General features: G+C 41.8%; 1 protein-coding gene across 8 annotated transcripts in view; it reads right to left on the reverse strand.

Annotated features, from left to right (window-relative positions):
* Positions 1 to 1,844: 1,844 nt before the first annotated feature.
* The window catches only part of LOC110488220 (tropomyosin alpha-3 chain), a 36,363-nt gene continuing 18,630 nt past the window's right edge, over positions 1,845 to 19,577 (reverse strand). For 2 of the 8 annotated variants that reach the window (XM_021560344.2, XM_021560349.2), the window contains 6 exons: positions 19,460 to 19,530; positions 12,748 to 12,823; positions 11,185 to 11,247; positions 10,409 to 10,478; positions 10,149 to 10,227; positions 9,321 to 9,682 (listed from right to left, as the gene is read on the reverse strand). In XM_021560344.2, coding sequence (XP_021416019.1) covers positions 9,679 to 9,682; positions 10,149 to 10,227; positions 10,409 to 10,478; positions 11,185 to 11,247; positions 12,748 to 12,823; positions 19,460 to 19,530 — 363 coding nt within the window. In that variant the 3' untranslated portion in view covers positions 9,321 to 9,678. Of the gene's footprint in view, positions 3,264 to 9,320; positions 9,683 to 10,148; positions 10,228 to 10,408; positions 10,479 to 11,184; positions 11,248 to 12,747; positions 12,824 to 17,974; positions 18,051 to 19,459; positions 19,531 to 19,577 lie in introns of those variants that run through there. The other 6 variants (XM_021560346.2, XM_021560351.2, XM_021560345.2 and 3 more) reach the window with 3 other exon arrangements.

A 19,577-nucleotide genomic window follows, 5' to 3' on the forward strand; every position in this document is an offset into this window, starting at 1 on the left:
GAAGTGTGATTCATCACTCCAGAGAACGTGTCTCCACTGCTCCAGAGTCCAATGGCGGCGAGCTTTACACCACTCCAACCAACGCTTGGCATTGCGCATGCTGACCTTAGGCTTGTGTGCGGCTGCTCGGCCATGGAAAACGTATTTCATGAAGCTCCCCCCAAACAGTCCTTGTGCTGATGTTGCTACCAGAGGCAGTTTGGAACTCAGTAGTGGAGTGTTGCAACCGAGGACAGACTATTACGCGCTTCAGCACTCGTTTGGTCCTGTTCTGTGAGCTTGTGTGGCCTATCACTTCATGGTTGAGCTGTTGTTGGTCCTAGACATTTTTACTTCACAATAGCAGCCCTTACAGTTGACCGGGGCAGCTCAAGCAGGGCTGAAATTTGACTAACTGACTTTCTGGAAAGGTGGCATCCTATGACTATGCCACGTTGAAAGTCAGCGCTTCAGTAAAAACCATTTTACTGCCAATGTTTGTCTATGGAGATTGCATGTCTGTGTGCTTGATTTTATACACCTGGCTGTCAGCAACAGATGTGGCTGAAATAGCCAAATCCACTCATTTGAAGGGGTGTCCACATACTTTTGTTTATATATATATATATAGTGTAAGTGGTCGAGGAGTCTCATTTCATTAGTAGGCAAACAAGACTGTCCTCCCTTCTAGCCACCTCTGAGGATACTCATGATTAAAAACAATAAGCTACTTGTGTCCTATAAAATGTCTCCAACTTAATTTGTTTTGATCACTTTCCACATTTATTTTGGGATCCTCCCGTGAATGTAGTTTGCCTAATGACTTGTGAGTGGAGAAGGACCGTCTCATTTCCATCCATGTTTACTCTCCTTGATTAACTTTGACCTTTACCAAAAGAAGCGAGAGAGGACACATGACATGAGGAATCTAATTGATAAAAGGGCCAGGGTGTGTGTCTGGAGGCCTTGGGGGTGAGATGCTGTGAACGGTGAATGTTATTGGCCATTTCTCTGACACACACTTTGAATTCAATCCTAACTACCAACACCTGATGAGATGAGGCCCAAGCCCTACATAAAGACACGTGACTTACCACGAAGGGCTTGGATATACGTATGCAACATACAATCACGTTAGGCTTCAGGGTAAAGTGTCGAAGGGACCAGGGGTAGATTTGGAATGGGGGATTTGACTGATGTCCATCTGTTCTGCCCCCTAGTAATAACCAGCCATTGATTACCCCGATGGTTTGAGGTCATTAAGAAGCCAGACTCCTGCAATGTTGTGGTGATGCGTACCAATCACAAGCTGATCCTGCCTGTTTATGTGGAGCCGGCTAAGGCCAGGCTTTCTTGGAAAACTGACAACGACCTGCTCTTCTGATTTCTGCCTCGTTACAGCAAGGACGAAGCATTGAGGACTCCCACACTCAAACTCGATATGAACCGAGTGGACACATACAAGTAGTGTTACCAAAACATGGACAAAGCACACAGACAAATACAAATATCAATAACAATAAGGTCTGAACATAAATGTCAGCCACTCAACATTTAATAAAAATGTCTGTATACAGTATGAAGACATGCTACACATCAAGACATAAAAATGTGATTCATAATTTAATGATGACTTTTCCTCCCAGGTAGGAGCTGTACATTGCGGTTGTGCACGCAACATGATGGAAATTATACTCATGTCTATTTTATGCATGCATCCCTTACGATGTGCGTTTTTAAAATGGGCTAATTATAAAGCAACTCAGACTGAATTGACCCATCCCTGGCTTGTGCAATCTAAAATAGTCTACACAATCAGATTGCACTTGGAGAATGTAACTTCATATGAAAATCCAGAGAGACAGTTTTGTATGGCAGTAAAAATCATGGTCTTTATTCAACAAAGAAAACGTCATTACAATGGAACAAGACAAACAAAGTGGTTATACATCTCTGGTGAATTTCCAGTTAAAACATTGAGGTTAATTATTTTACGTGTTGTAGTTTAAATCCTACTTAAAGTAAAGGTTTAAATCCCCCACCCATTTTCTATAATTGCCATGGTACTGGCAAAGTGATAGCCATTGATTTGTGAACCCAACAACGTCACTATAAACTTCTCAAACTAAAGGCTGCATTAACAGGCAGCCCAATTCTGATATCGTTTGACCAATAACCTCTGGAAAATATCTGACGTAATAGGTCAAAAGACCAATTCGCTTAAAAAAAGTTCAGAATTGGAGAGTTGAGGCCGAATAATTAGTGTCATACAAGTGCAGCACTGTTTTTTGATTGTGGCTATGGTTTCAGTAGGAGAAAACACATACATTAGGCAAAATATCATAAACGAATTATGCATATCCCCAAGGAATAGGAAAAACAACAAACTTGATTGCATGATACCGCTTGGACATCATCAAATTCAGACCACCCAATGTGGTTTTTGTCCCAGACTATATTGGTGTAAAGTAGGCAAAGGGCGGGATAAAAGGGATATACTGTAAGAAGGAAAGAAGCCTAGTTCCATTTTGGACCCTATCCCCTAACCTTTTTTGGTGTCTACTAATCATAAAGGATTGCAAAGGCCAAAGCAACGTAGTGATGGCCCAGCCCTCTGATAGACCAAGTGGAGCTTCTTCAATCTCGCTTACCACTTCAGCACTTTCAGATGTGTAAACTTTGAGGGTTTAGTCATTAAAGGAAGGTGATACAGAAGAAAACAGAACCAGTCCATGGAATACAACAGCAGGACTGAAGTCAGAAGTGAATAATTCTATGTAGTAAATGGCTAGAAAAATCATGTGCCCCGTTTCCACATTTTCTATGGTTGATCTTGAATGGATAGAAACCAAAATGGGATATTCTATGGGTGAGTGGACTGACCGTGTTCTCGTTAACTTGGCAAGGAATTCTTAAAGGCAGTCATGCTAGCCACCTTCAAGCAAGGAGAAGATGGCATAGTAGACCACATAAGTATGACCGAGTGTCCCTATTAAAGACCATTCCAATGGATAAAGGCAAGCCCTTCCACAATGTGTCATATTGATGAACTCTGTAACAAGAACAATCAAAGCTGTTGAGAATAAAGGTGTCATAGTAAATAGTGGTTTTGGCATGCTTCAGCATCACAAGGGTAAATCCCCAACAACAGCAGTGAGGAGAAAGGACAGAAAGAGAGAAGTGGGAGGGGGTGGTGGGTTCTCAGAAGCTGTTGAGGTCCTGCAGGGTCTGGTCCAGGGTGGCATGGATCTTGAGGTTCTCCTCCTTGGCATTGGCCAGTCTCTCTGGAGAGGGAGAGATGAATCATGTATTATTCGTCTGGGTAACACACCAAGAATCCCTAGGTACCACTAATGGAGCTCTTTGTTTTAAGGGCTACAGAACACTGCCATAATCAGCCGTTGTCAGTTTATGACAACTGACTATAACCCCAATAATTACTTAAACCTGTTCTAACCGTCGCGACGGTTTCCTATTGCGATTATGATTTTGCCCAATATGAATGAGGGTTTGGGTAATGTTACCCTCTAAAAATATAACTCAACATTTCTAAAATGAGCAATCCTCAGTGGTAGGGTGGCAAAGGGAAGGTATTACTGGAAACTTGAAGTTTACCAGTAAATTACCAGAATGTTGGTAACTTTCCCATTGTTATTTTATCAGACGATAACTAGGTGGTCTTTGAGTACTTCAGATGATCATGTAACTAATTATCTCTGGGTCTCTTATTTTATGTGATAAGGCCACACAATCTAAAAATATTACTTTATAGTTGGAACAGTTGCATAATTATTTGAAATAATGGCATTGTTGATTAGATGCTTTCTTCATTAATTTAGCTATTTTCTCTTGAACCTTGTGGTCTATTCACTAGAAACTTGTATATACAAAGGTATACACACACTTTAAAAGTATAACTTACTAAAAAGTTACCATAAGCAGTCATGCTAGCCACATTCAAGCAACCTGTTAATACCTGTTACCTACCAAACTGGAGTCTGGTAACTTTGGTAAATGACCAGTAACTTTGCAACCCTATTCAGCGGCTTAACTTGTATTCATGAACCAGGCAGATATACAAAAGCTGGATTTACAAAGACAGTCCAATTCTTTCACTAGTCTTTTGACCAATCACATCAAATATGTTTGAGCTTATGATTGGTCATAAGATCAATTAATGATAATAAATGTGTAAAAGCAGTATAAAATATCCAAAACCCAGCATTTAGTGGGTCCCCGGGATACAACACTGCTATAAAAAAAAAAGTGTAGACAGTAAAACAATCAAGTGGAAGTAAGAAGGAAAAATAGTGGAGCATAGTAAACAGAATGAATAATAAAAATATGCAGAGTACAGAAAAGGTCACATTACCTGAGCATGGAGTAGAGGGAAGATGAAAAAAAAAATGCCACAAAAGGGCAGACTTACTTACTAGGTCAACCACTAGGGCAGTGTTTCCCCAAACTCGGTCCTGTGGACCATGAGGTGTCGTTCTTTTGCCCTAGCACTACAGAGCTGAGAAATATGGAAAGGCCACTTGATTTCAACATCTGAACATAGTGGACAGGCTAGCATGTTGTTTAAACAGTTGGAGGTAGAAGGGTGTGTTCACAATGCAACTGTTTTACCTTGTTAGCTAGCAAATAGATCCAAGTTAGCTAAACTTGACAAGGAGCTAGCACGTGGGCTTGTGCTTGAGAGATGGAGCCGCGTTACATTTTCGGTAATACCTGCGACAAGGAGTTAGTTGTCATCATTAGTGAATGTGCATTATGAACAAAACGGGAATTTTCATAGGACTGACGAGAAAGCCAGAAAGAGTTATTGCCAAAAAGCAGGTTAAACTACACTGCCCAAAAAATAAAGGGAACACTAAAATAACACATCCTAGATCTGAATGAATTAAATATTCTTATTAAATAATTCTCTTTACATAGTTGAATGTGCTGACAACAAAAATCATCAACAAGCTGATCCAACTTTGATGTAATGTCCTTAAAACAAGTCAAATGAGGCTCAGTTGTGTGTGTGGCCTCCACGTGCCTGTATGACCTCCCTACAACACCTGGGCATGCTCCTGATGAGGTGGCGGATGGTCTCCTGAGGGATCTCCTCCGAGACCTGGACTAAAGCATCCGCCAAGTCCTGGACAGTGTGTGGTGCAACGTGGTGTTGGTGGATGGAGCGAGACATGTGGTTCCAGATCTGCTCAATTGGATTCAGGTCTGGGGAACGGGCGGGCCAGTCCATAGCATCAATGCCTTCCTCTTGCAGGAACTGCTGACACACTCCAGCCACATGAGGTCTAGCATTGTCTTGCATTAGGAGGAACCCAGGGCCAACCGCACCAGCATATGGTCTCACAAGGTGTCTGAGGATCTCATCTCGGTACCTATTGGCAGTCAGGCTACCTCTGGCGAGGGTTGTGCGGCCCCCCCAAAGAAATACCACCCCACACCATGACTGACCCACCACCAAACCGGTCCTGCTGGAGGATGTTGCAGGCAGCAGAACGTTCTCCACGGCGTCTCCAGACTGTCACGTGCTCAGTGTGACCCTGCTTTCATCTGTGAAGAGCACAGGGCGCCAGTGGCGAATTTGCCAATCTTGGTGTTCTCTGGCAAATGCCAAAACGTCCTGCACGGTGTTGGGCTGTAAGCACAACCCCCACCTGTGGACGTCGGGCCCTCATACCACCCTCATGGAGTCTGTTTCTGACCGTTTGAGTAGACACATGCACATTTGTGGCCTGCTGGAGGTCATTTTGCAGGGCTCTGGCAGTGCTCCTCATGCTCCTCCTTGCACAAAAGCGGAGGTAGCGGTCCTGCTACTGGGTTGTTGCCCTCCTACGGCCTCCTCCACGTCTCCTGATGTACTGGCCTGTCTCCTGGTAGCGCCTCCATGCTCTGGACACTACGCTGACAGACACAGCAAACCTTGCCACAGCTCGCATTGATGTGCCATCCTGGATGAGCTGCACTACCTGAGCCACTTGTGTGGGTTGTAGACTCCGTCTCATGCTACCACTAGAGTGAAAGCACCGCCAGCATTCAAAAGTGACCAAAACATCAGCCAGGAAGCATGGGAACTGAGAAGTGGTCTATGGTCACCACCTGCAGAACCACTCCTTTATTGGGGGTGTCTTGCTAATTGCCTATAATTTCCACCGGTTGTCTATTCCATTTGCACAACAGCATGTGACATTTATTGTCAGTGTTGCTTCCTAAATGGACAGTTTGATTTCACAGAAGTGTGTTTGACTTGGAGTTACATTGTGTTGTTTAAGTGTTCCCTTTATTTTTTTGAGCAGTGTATTTTGATAAAAATAATTAAATGAATGGGTCTTATGGTTGTGGAAGGCTGATATTTAGCCTAGGTATAATCTAAAGCCCTGAATTCATTAGATCATTGCTAACGGTTTCAAACGCAGTCGTTTTTACCTTTAAAATTGTACAAAGCTTAATTACAGAAAACATATTTAAAAATCCAGATATAGCTCACAAGTTAATATGCCATAATCGCCCAGCCCAAAGGAATACTTTGAGTGACCACTCGTTGGAAGCCCACTAAAGCACAGTGTAGGAAGTGTAAAATGCATCTGGAAAAAGGGATGTCAGAGGCACATTTGTTCTACGTAAAGTTTCAATCTGAACATGCCACAATTTGGCCCAGTTGACCGCGGCCTAGGATAGAGTCACTGGTAAAAGTTGGCATGTTTTTTCCTCATGCAAGAAAGATATTCCCCTGAATATTCAACCACTGCATCCTTCAGTTGAAGTGAATTTACTACAAATATAATATGTTTTCATCACCATAAATCAGGAATGTGGTCATACTAAAATCTGAATCAAGTTTTTCTAATCTAATTGAAATCTCTATAATCTGCGGGTCTGGATTTTCTGGAAACCTGATTTTCTTTAGGCTAAATATGTCTGCACATGTATTTTTACGCAGCTGCTGCACACTCCGCTGCCCCCTCCCTGATCTGCGATGAACACCCTCGAAGTATTTAGGCTACACCTTTGTTGTACAAAGGACATGGTCGATACGTTCCAACTATTGCATTCCATACCTCTGTAGGCTATTAAGCACAAGTGCGATTTCATGTGATTCTTTTCAGGAGGGGTTGTTTTAGAGGAGCTACACCATGAAGAGGACGTGAACAGGACATGAACAGGACGTGAGCGCAGTAATTGTACCTGCCACACCAGAGATGTAAACAAATGCGGGCGTGGAAGCAGAATCAGAAGCACACCGTCTCTTCTGCCAGGAATCTATTGACTTTGGGTTCAAAACGAGTAGCCTATACGGACAGCCATATTTCTCATGCCATCAAGAATAAAAAGTTCAGTAAAATTCTACCATCTGCAGTCAATTAGCCTTGTTCATTAAATCAAGAATTGAACAGTAGTTGGCTAGCTGTCTGTACTTTCCAGGGCAGAACAAACGCATAACCATTGACAACTTTCTCCTATCAAATCAGAATATCGGGGAAGGGTCTACTCTACATTATCCACTGCCTCAAAAGTTAATAGAACTAACACCATTTGCAACTGCCTTTCTGTTCATCAGCTGGTTTGAATGTGTGAAAAGTTTATAAAACCCATTGATGCTATAGATTACAACCTCCCTCCAAATTATGAACGAGGTAGACTACAGTTCCATTTAAATGTGTTTTTCCCCATACAGGTAGGCCTACTGCTATAGTTGATGTAGCCTACTACTATTGGTCATGTTTCTGACATTATCATACTATGAAACTATGAAGCTAAGTGAATGGTATAAATATTTTGGCACTAAAAAAAACTATTTCAGGCACTTTGTATGGTGTAAGTGCTGTTATTGTAAAAAGGAAACATCGCGGCTTAGCCGCAAAGTGGTAGGCCACACAAACTCACAGAACAGGCACACCGAGTGCTGAAGCGTGTCAATTGTCTGTCCTCAGTTGCAACACTCACTAAAGAGTTCCAAACTGCCTTCTGGAAGCAAAATCAGCACAATAACTGTTCGTCATGAGCTTCATTAAATGGGTTTCCACGGCAGAGCAACTGCACACAAGCCTAAGATCACCATGCGCAATGCCAAGCCTCGGCTGGAGTGGTATAAAGCTCGCCACCATTGGACTCTGGAGTAGCAGAAACACATTCTCTGGAGTGAGGAATCACTTCACTATCAGGCAGTCCGACGGACAAATCTGGGTTTGGCGGATGCCAGGAAAATGTTACCGGACTGAATCCATAGAGCCAACTAAAGTTTGTCGGAGGAAGAATAATTGTGTGGGGCTGTTTTTCATGGGTCGGGCTAGGCCCGTCAGTTCCAGTCAGGGGAAGTCTTAACGCTACAGCATACAATGACATTCTATACTGTGCTTCCAAATTTCTGACAACTTTTTGAGGAAGGCCCTTTCCTGTTTCAGCATGACAATGGGGCCTGAGTGTTGTGAAATCTGAGAATGTATTGTAATGTTTTTAAAATTGTATAAACTGCCTTAATTTTGCTGTACCCAATGAAGAGTAGCTGCTGCTCTGACAGTAGCTAATGGGAATCCATAATAAATACAAATATATGCCCGAGGTCCATACAGCAATGGTTTGTTGAAATCGGTGTGGAAGAACTTGACTGGCCTGCACAGAGCCCTGACCTCAACCCCATTGGGATGAATTGGAACGCCGACTGCAAGCCAGGACTAAATCGCCCAACATCAGTGCTCGACCTAAATCTATCCATCTTACCTGACCAGTTTATAAATTGCGTGACGTCGAATTTTGCAAATCCACTCCACCTGTCGTGCCAAGATAACCCGGAGCAAGTACAAGACGGGCAACTACAGGAGATCAGATGCAACACAGAACGAGCCCAAACCCAAGTTAGGCTGTCAAACAGACAGTAGATGGGGTGGATCTTCATATTGTAATTTGAATGAGTTTATTTTTCAAGCATGTTCATATTTCATGTAAGCTGCACTTCTATTCAGTTTTCCTTGTACTGCTCGTGCACCATTGTGGCTCATCTAGTTGTATGTGTAAACAAACCCTATCAATGATGTGACATCTTGTTTGAATGAACTTGTTGCAAGTGGCTCTCGATAAGAGTAAATTAGCAGAAATACCACTGTCACGTTTAATGAAACCTTGTGCTTTGCCCTGTTGCGTTCTTATTTCTAGCCTAACCCCCACTGTGGAGGCACCATCACTATTGCCAACCCTTCTGCTCATTAAAATGTACAATTTCTAACATGACTATTTGTGGAAAAACAATGAACATGGTAAGAGCAACAGAAACCATTGTGTTTGTATGTCACTTTGTATGTCACCCCAAAAAAACATTGTTAGAGACAGCAGACAGGTTTTTCCTCCTCCCTTTGTTCAACATTTATATAGAATCACATGTAGAGAACAGGGTGAAACATGGGACAAGGCAAGATAGAGAAATACAAAGAGGCTTGAGCACAGTGACCCAAAGAAACAAATAGTTCCGAGAGCGAGAGAGAGTGAGAGAGAGAAAGTGGGGCAAAGGACTAAGAGTGAAAAGAAAAGCACAAAGGGGGCAGATTTAACAACCACGTAAGGAATGAGTGAAGATGGACAGGAAGGAAGGGGGAGAGAGAACCACGCCACCGAAATGGATGTTCATCAGGAGGACTGAGACGAAATTCTTGAAACCACAACAGGGGAGTGAGGAAGTGAGCTTCCCGACATTTATCTGAAAACAGAGGGGTTGAGAGACCGTGACTACAGATTCTGAGAATCATTACATTGTGATGATTAGTAGCCATTGGGTATCACCGACTCTTTTCTTGTGGACATTTAGTGCAATTGATATTGCAAGCATTCAGTAATTCAGCTATTACTTCACAAACCACCTTTTAAATGTCACACCACTCATATCACACTTAGATATTTTTTTCCAATCACAAAAACCCATTAGTATAAATAGTGTTGGTTGGCAGATTTTGTTGCATGACTCAAGCTTTGCTTTTGCATGATGTAGTTTGTCACATATGCCAACTCCTTAGAAAAGTGAACATTACATGGCTGTTAGGTGACGTGTTATAGAGAGTCAGGTGTTTTTCCTGGCCCCCTGACTTCAGTGCAGTGGAATATTAGATTCTCAGTCAAACCCCACAGGCCCTGCATGCCAACCACACACACGGTCAGCCCGTATTTACATGGAGGTCATGTCATTGAGGGCATGGTCCAACTCCTCACTAATGGCCTTGTACTTGAGTTTCTGTGCATATAGCTCATCTGTTCAGAGAGGCCAAAGAGTGAAGGGAAAAAGAGAGTGGAGAACAGGAGGGAAAAAACAGGAGAGTGAGGGAAGTTGCCAAAGGGAAAGTACTATATGCTAAAATAGACTGATTAAGCCAGAACATGACTTCTCCTTTATATCCCAATGCACCGTCAAGGCAAAGCGTCTGGATCCTACCTTCCAGATCATCGATGGTCTTTTCCAGCTTGGCCACAGACCTCTCAGCAAACTCAGCACGAGTCTCAGCCTAAGAAAATAAGTCAAAACAAAGCATTCAATCAAGAAACTACTAAAACCTTGATGACCTAGACTAAATAGGTTAACTTGTAGACTACAAAAGGAATTAAAACCAAACTAACCTGACTTTGTGAATAAAGAAACATTGGGACAAATTCAAGTTCGTCCCATATACCTAGCACGCAATGATTACATCAAGCATGTGAGTCTACAAACTTGTTGAAAGCATTTGCCATTTGTTTTTGATGCATTTTAGATTATTTTGTGGTAAATGTAGTGTGTAATTTGAGTGTGTCACACTTCTACATTAATGTGGATGTTACCATGATTGCAGATAGTCCTGAATAAAATTGTGAATAATGATGAGTGAAGGTTGAACGCACAAATATCATAATGCCAAGACATTGTAATGGTGAGAGGTTAGCCTAACAGGGAAGGTTAGCATTTTGGCGGGGATGATATTTTTGTCGGTCACGGTCCCAATACTTGGAGCTCACTGTACGTGATCCTATACAAATGTAAGCAAGGTTTGAAATTATCATGTTTTAGTCAAATATTACATCTGTTGGGGATTCTTGCGCTCAACTTGCAAAGTACTAATTATTTGTAATTATGTTCTGGCCCCCTTACCGTCGGCTCATTTTTCTTAGAAAATAATAAATAGGCTCACGTCTGAATCTACTTGATGATCCCTGCTCTACAGGTTATCCACTTACCTCTTTGAGCTTGTCAGTCAGGATCTTGATCTCTTCCTCATACTTGTCCTCCTTCTGGGAGTACTGTAGTAGAAGAGAGGACTGTCAGTTTAAAGCAGAGCGCCCAAACACCAAAACATAAATAACTGACATGAACTCAACCTCATGTAAAAGACCAGTTCGTTGATGCTGCAATAGAAGGATTCCTAAAAACATGCCATTATAATGCATGCCAAATTAGTTCAACAAATAGAACAATATCAAGGGCAATCCCAGTGAAGTCAACAGTGCATGTGTGACTTGGCTCCTTCAGTGGTTAAATTAATCCATCTGTCTACAGCTCTAGAGATACCAGAATTCTTGCTGAGATTGCAATTCTGGGTGGGGCCTTGAATACGGTTGGAACGCAGTGTCTCAATTGCCCAATCATCACTGATTGGCTAGAAGAAAAAAAACAAACATCTGATGAGTATCGATGTGTAAAACGTTCAGGATGTTGAAAATAGAAAAGTACCAAACAAAATAACTGTAGATAGGAATTCTTCAAATGACTACGCAAAACATTTAACTTGGCAAACTTCTAAACATTATGCCCCATAAGAAAGGCCATTGGTTTCCCAGGTCTAAATCAGTCACTGGTGAAACACGAGAACACTACTGTCCATAAAAAGGTGGAAGTAGAATACCACTTATCTAACCATTATTCCACTGAAGAAAGTTTACTTGTAGGTATGTTTACTATGCATCTGTTCGGAGCAGATCTGGACATGCATTTGCAGGAATACAGAGGCAACAATTATAAACCTGGGTTGTGGTCATTAGGTCACGCATTGGAAACCGTCAAATGTTTCTGCAACAGAAAATGAGTCCTGTTAGTCTGTCCTGTTTGGTGACTATTGAACATAGCTCTGGAAGTGTTCATATGTATTCCACTGCAGGGTCATTGGAGGATAACAATTACAAAGTGGGTGCAAAGGAACGATTCATTAAAAGTAACGTTCTCCATGTTATATTAGACCAAACCCTTAACTTAGTATGGGGGTGTTTGTCCATGCAGGCCTTCGGTCCAATCAGAAATATGAAGATTAAATTCTCAATTAATCATGCAAGTGTGACCTTTCTAGGAATTATAAACATAGGCTGTAAAGGGCATTGATGACAAGAATGGATGTCTGGGAGAGGTAGGAGGTATTCAAGACTGGAATGGGGGTAAATGCCAAGGGGAAATTAACTACACTGACCAAGTAACCCAAGGTTAACTGCCTGAGGCATCAGGATATGAACTACACACACAGGCAATGTTGTTCAAGGCAGAGTCAATACAGAACCTCTGGTGTAGGGTGAATACAGAAGCTGCACTCAAATACACATGCTGCACACAGATACAGGTACTAACCCTACGTACACACACACAGCACCCTCCCCCCCACCACCACGTGCAAAGAAAAATTGTCAACGCACAATACTTACTAAATCGCTTCCTCAGAGATGTAAACAGTCAGACAAAAACATGCCCACAAGTACATGCTAGATTAATCTGAGGTTTACACAACCAGGTAAAATACCAACACACGGACACGCTACCTTCTCTGCCTGGGCCTCCAGGGACTTAAGGTTATTGGTGACGTTTTTCAGCTCCTCCTCCAGTTCAGCACATTTACTGGATTTGAGGAGAGGCCGCCATTGAGTTTGTTTCAAGAGAATCAGAAGACAAGGAGAGATGGCAACGAGGGCAGAGCAGTGAAAAGAAGGAAAGAGTAGCAGTGTGAAAACATTGGCAATACAGTTTAAGATAATTGATGGTGAGAGATGACAAATGGTCTCGGGAGGAGTTGATCATTAGGAAACATGAAGGAGTGCCTTATGTCAGAGAGGGTTACAAGGCCCTTGACACTACCATATCTCCATATTAAAGTGTGCCTACCTCACAACAGGAAATCAGTTTAAGCAACATCCTCAACGAAAGACAAGCTATACGAGTAATGTTCACTGTCGTTAGACTGGCATGTTTTAGGCTGGAGATGTCCTTAAGGGCATTAAAAAAGTGAGTTTTGCATGCTCAAGTTCTCATGGGTTCTCATGTGTTATTTTCAGTAGGGCACACCATAGCAAAACGTTTTGCAACAGAAAACTAAAGCAAGCATTTCTTATTGGATGAGTTGACATAGAAACTGGGTGAAGCTATCCTACTAAACACAACCGGAACTCCCATCGATTTTAAAGCAGTAGGATGCCACTTAACATGCACACTGGATTTCATGCAAACACAAGTTAAGAAAAGAGTGGGGAAGAGAAAGGGAGGCAAGCGCGAGTCAAGGAGAGACAAGGCAGATACTGAAAAGATATGGAAAGAGAAGGAGAGGTTGGAGTCTGCAGGTCCGGGAGTCATCCAAAGAGGACCACCTGTTTGTCCTGAGGCCATGAGTCTGATTACTTCCTTCTCATCCTCCACACACACTCACAGAGAGAGACTTTCTATGTGCACCTTTTGAGATCTTTTAACAATAAATAGGTCCTACATCCATAAATCTCGAGCCTGATGTTAGACCAATGGTAGATTACACTAAAGCAGTCAGTTGAGCATGAACACGCTCATACATGCATTTCTCTTACACCCCATGAAGTGTAGGCACACTCACCACACACAGTGGGGTGTCCAATCAAAAAACACATGATTTTCACAAATGGGTAAAAAAGTTATATAATCCTCTTTAAAAAAAACACCAAATGGTCCAAACCTCATGTCTATGGCCAGAATTAGGGTGACCAAATCAATGGAGGCCAGGTTTTAAAAAAAGTGCTAAAAATATAAGGAAAACAGCATTGCGCCAGCTAGGCTGGATTCTGTGCATGAATTAAAGCTACTGGTTGCCTGACAGTCTCACTTTCCCCCTTAAACTAATCTTTCTCCTCAAATCTGCAGGACATAAAACAGTAGAGGTAAGATGGATATAGAGGAGACATGACATGTATACGCTTTTTATATTAATTCCTAATTCCTGTTATTTTCAAAAACAAGCGTCTCTGAAATGTCAACGGAGCACTGAGCTTTATTTTCAAAGCCTTTTACATTTAATTCAGCTCGTGTCATGCTAGTTTTGCGACCCGCGGAAACAACTGATGACAACCAAAATGTAGAATCCTAAAATGTTGAGAAACCTGCACATTATGTCAACAGAGCTCTGTACTTATTATCAGTTGCATTAGGTTACGAAATCTGACTTATTGGATATAATGTCAATGATATGTTAGAAATACCCCACTGAATGATTCAGAACATGAACAATCATATTTGTCTTTGTAAGTTAAATTTTATCGCCAAAGCATGTTTTCAGACACAGTGGACAGACACCCTATTCACACACACACCCCTCCTTATCAGTACACACAGACACACTGCCTTCAGAAAGTATTCACACCCCTTGATTTTCACATTTTGTTGAATTACAGCCCGATTTTAAATTCATCAAATTGAGAATGTGACACTGGCCTACACACAATAGCCCATGTCAAAGTGGAATTGTTTGTATAAATGTGTACATATTAATACAAAATTAAAAGCTGAAATGTCTTGTCAATAAGTATTCAACCCCTTTGTTTATGGCAAGCCTAAATCATTTCAGGAGTAAAAATGTTCTTAACACATCACATAAGCTGCATGGACTTGCTGTGTGCAATAGTGTTTAACATGATTTTTGAATGACTGCCTCATCTGTTTCCCACACATACAATTATCTTTAAAGGTCCCTCATTTGAGCAGTGAGTTTCAAAACAGATTCAACCAAAGACCAGGGAGGTTTTCTAATGCCTTGAAAAGGGAACCTATTGGAAGATGAGTAAAAAAAAAAAAAAAAGCAGACTACACCTTAAAGCATGGTGAAGTTATTACACTTTAGATGGTGTATCAATTAGAGGTCGACCGATTATGATTTCTCAATGCCGATACCAATTGGAGGACCAAAAAGGCCGATACCGATTAATCGGCCGATTTTGTTTATACATTTTTTAAAAATGTGTAATAATGACAGTTACAACAATACTGAATTAACACTTAATTTAACTTAATATAAAACATCAATAAAATCAATTTAACCTCAAATAAATGAAACATCAGCCTCCCGGGTGGCGCAGTGGTTAAGGGTGCTGTACTGCAGCGACCAGCTGTGCCACCAGAGACTCTGGACTCGCGCCCAGGCTCTGTCGTAACCGGAAGGTCCGTGGAGCGACGCACACTTGGCCTAGCGTCGTCCGGGTTAGGGAGGGTTTGGCCGGTAGGGAAATCCTTGTCTCAAGGCCGGGCCGGGCCCAGTGCGCGCTAACCAATGTTGCCAGGTGCATGGGGTTTCCTCCGACACATTGGTGCGGCTGGATTCCGGGTTGGATGGCGCCGTTTTAAGAAGCAGTGCGGCTTGGTTGGGTTGTGTATCGGAGGACGCATGATTTTCAACCTTCATCTCTCCCGAGCTCGTACGGGAGTTGTAGCGATGAGACAAGATAGTAGCTACTAAACAATTGGATACCACGAAATTGGGGAGAAAAAGGGGTCAAATTCAAAAAGTTAATAAATGAAACATGTTCAATTTGGTTTAAATAATGCAAAAACAAAGTGGTGGAGAAGTAATATGTGCCATGTAAAATAGCTAACATTTAAGTTCCTTGCTCAGAACATGAGAACATATAAAAGTTGGTGGTTCCTTTTAACATGACTTCAATATTCCAAGGTAAGAGGTTTTAGGTTGTAGTTAATATAGTATTTATAGGACTATTTCTCTCTATACCATTCGTATTTCATATACCTTTGACTATTGGATGTTCTTTTAGGCACTATAGTATTGCCAGTGTAACAGTATTGCCAGTGTAACAGTATAGCTTCCGTCCCCCTCCTCGCCCCTACCTGGGCTCGAACCCGGAACACATCGACAACAGCCACACTGGAAGCATCGTTACCCATCGCTCCACAAAAGCCGCGGGCCTTGCAGGGCAAGGGGGATAACTACTCCAAATCTAAAAGCGAGTGACGTTTGAAACAGTATTAGCGCACAATCAGCTAACTAGCTAGCCATTTCACATTGGTTACACCAGCCATTAGGCTGATAGGCTTGAAGTCATAAACAGCACTGTGCTTGCGAAGAGTTGCTGGCGAAACACACAAATGTGCTGTTTGAATTAATAATTACGGGCCTGCTGCTGCTCAGACTGCTCTATCAAATCAGACTTAATTATAACATAATAACACACAGAAATATTAGCCTTTGGTCATTAATATGATCGAATCTGGAAACTGTAATTTCGAAAACAAAACGTTTATTATTTCAGTGAAATACGGAACCGGTCGGTATTTTATCTAACGGGTGGCATCTTTAAGTCTAAATATTCTTGTTACGTTGCATAACCTTCAATGTATGTCATACTTGCGTACAATTCTGGCAAATTAGTTTGCAATGAGCCAGGCAGCCCAAACTGTTGCAAATGCCCTGACTCTGCGTGCAATGAACGCAAGATAAATGACAATTTCACCTGGTTAATATAGCCTGCTAAAATGCATTAGTAGTTATAACTAGTGATTATGATTGATTGTTATTTATAAGATAAGTTTAATGCTAGCTAGCAATTTACCTTGGCTTCTACTGCATTTGCGTAACAGGCAGGCTCCTCGTGGAGTGCAATGGTTAGAGCGTTGGACTAGTTAACTGTGCGGTTGCAAGATTGGAACCCCTGAGTTGACAAGGTAATAATCTGTCGTTCTGCCCCTGAACAAGGCAGTTAACCCACAGTTCCTAGGCAGTCTCATTGAAAATAAGAATGTGTTATTAACTGACTTGCCTAGTTAAATAAAGGTATAAAAAATATTTTTTTAAATAAAATATCGGAAATCGGCACCCAAAAATACAGATTTCCGATTGTTATGAAAACTTGAAATCCATTCCGATTAATCGGTCGACCTCTAGTATCAATACACCCAGTCACTACAAATATACAGGTGTCCTTCCTGACTAAGTTGCTGGAGAGGAAGGAAACCGCTCAGCGACTTCACCATGAGGCCAATGGTGACTTTAAAATTAGTTAAAAATATTCCCAGACCTGCATCCTGGCACTAAAACGCACTGCAAAAAAGTAAAGAAATGTACTTTACGTCCTGAATACAAAGCGTTGTTTGGGAAAGACACCACATTTCATATTTTCAAGCATGGTGGTGGCTGCATCATGTTATGGGTATGATTGTCATCGGCAAGGACTAGGGAGTTTTTTTTAGGATAAAAATACAATCAGAATAGAGTTAAGCACAGGCAAAATCCTAGAAGAAAGAAAACCTGGTTCTGTCTGCCTTCCAAAAGACACTGGGAGAGAAATTTACCTTTGAGCAGGACAACCTAAATCAAAAGGCAAACATACACTGGAGTTGCTTACCAAGACAGTGCATGTTCCTGAGTGGCCTAGTTACAGGTATGACCTAAATCTGCTTGAAAATATATGGCAAAGCTTCAAAATGTGTCTAGCAATGATCAACAACCAACTTGACGGAGTTTAAAGAATTTATAATAATGTGCAAATATTGTACAATCCAAGAGTGCAAATACTCTGTAATCGCTACCAAAGGTGATTCTAACATGTATCGACTCAGGGGTGTAAATACTTATGTAAATAAATTGTATTTCATTTTTAAAAGCACATTTTCACTTTGCACTATGGGGTAGTGTGTGTAAGAGAAGGTAAGAGAAAAAAGGTTTAATCATTTTGGAATTGAGACAAAGAAAACAATTTGGAATAATTTGAGGGGTATGAATTCACTCCACAGACAAACACACAATACCTGGTCTTCAGAGGCCTGCAGGGACTTCAGCGATTGGTCAAAACCCCTCAGCTCCTCCTCCAGGGCCCTGGCTTTGCTGTTAGTGCAGGGAGGGGGCGGAGTCACACATGCGGTGCAGGGGGGCGTATGGAGGGTGGGGGGTGGGTCATGCGTTGAATTTAGGTTGGACCCCGAGAAACATGCAGAGACGGACAGATGGGGGAGGAGGGCATTTATTAATTAGGATGCAGAACCATTGTTATGCAAACACACAAGTTTATTCTCATGGCCATGGGAACAGTGAGGATGGGGCCAGTTTGGGATGATACCGGAAGTGGGACTGCTATAATGCAGAGCCGTATCAAATACTTTTAAAAACTTGAGCTGTGCTTGATTTTGTTGGTCCAATACAATGGAACAGTCACAAAAGTGCCAACTCCAAGCAGTATTTGTATTTAAATATAGCGTCAAGCAGCCCCTCAAACTACAGCCCCACAATGTCACCATCAGAACAAATTGGACAGATCGCCATAGGATTTGCCACTTCTGTACTCCTTACCACGCTTGCCAAATATCAGAACTCAACAGATCACACAAAATTCTTTGGATGATGTATTTTTGAACATTTGTATTAATGTGGTCTTCTCCAGAACCGCTCAGCACCAAACTTGGTATATAGCATCAATGGATACATCTTTAAAACGCTAGGTTTTCCAAGACTCTCGCTCAAACAATATGGCCGCTGTAAGACAATGAGCTTGTTTTTCCCTGTCCAACAATGCAACCATGCGGCCAAAGAACTATACTCTACAGGTTAGCTAGACTCATCCCTGAGTGTGCCAAATTTCCTCAGGTCAAGTGCAATCAAGGTAGTCAGATCAAGAAGAATAAATAAGTGCCGTTATAGCGCCACCGGATGGTCGATTTAAACGTGCTCACATTGAGTTGACAGTGTTTGGAATATGTCTATCAAGTTCTTACAATACGAATAATGTGTCTGATTTATATGCATTTATGTGCCAGGTCAAGACCACTTGAATGTTCATTGGTCAGTAGCAGCCATGTTTGAGATGATAGAGGGGATCTTCAATCGCTTGTTATAGCGTGACCAACTGGCACAGCACTGCACGAGAGGATGTGGCCTAGATTTGCTGCTTGAACCCCTAATACATGACTCTGGCCTGGTATAGTGATGTAGACCGGGAATTGTTCAAATATATTCCAAATGAGACATCAAGATGTATGTTTGCATTCTGCATCGTGTAGTTCTGTAGTTGTGTGACCAGAGTATGTTTAATACAGAGCTACAATGCTGTACATGTCAAATTGATGCAGTATTTTGTGTGTAATAGATCTCTACATTCATTTGGAGGAAAACAACAGTATAACTAAATTATTTGACAAAATCCTATTCGGCTGTGTGGAATAAGTGATGTAACATACCACTAGTGTAGTTCTGTGTGTGTGTGTGTAACTATTGTGCAGTTCAATCACGTGGCCACTCACGCCTCAGCAAGCTCTGCCCTCTCCTCCGTGCGCTCGTGATCCCCCTCGATGATCAGCAGCTTACGAGCCACCTGTAGACACACACACACACACAATTAATTACTGCCAGTTGCACAAG

This window comes from Oncorhynchus mykiss, chromosome 32 (assembly GCF_013265735.2).
Source record: "Oncorhynchus mykiss isolate Arlee chromosome 32, USDA_OmykA_1.1, whole genome shotgun sequence".
Taxonomy (NCBI): Eukaryota; Metazoa; Chordata; class Actinopteri; order Salmoniformes; family Salmonidae; genus Oncorhynchus; species Oncorhynchus mykiss.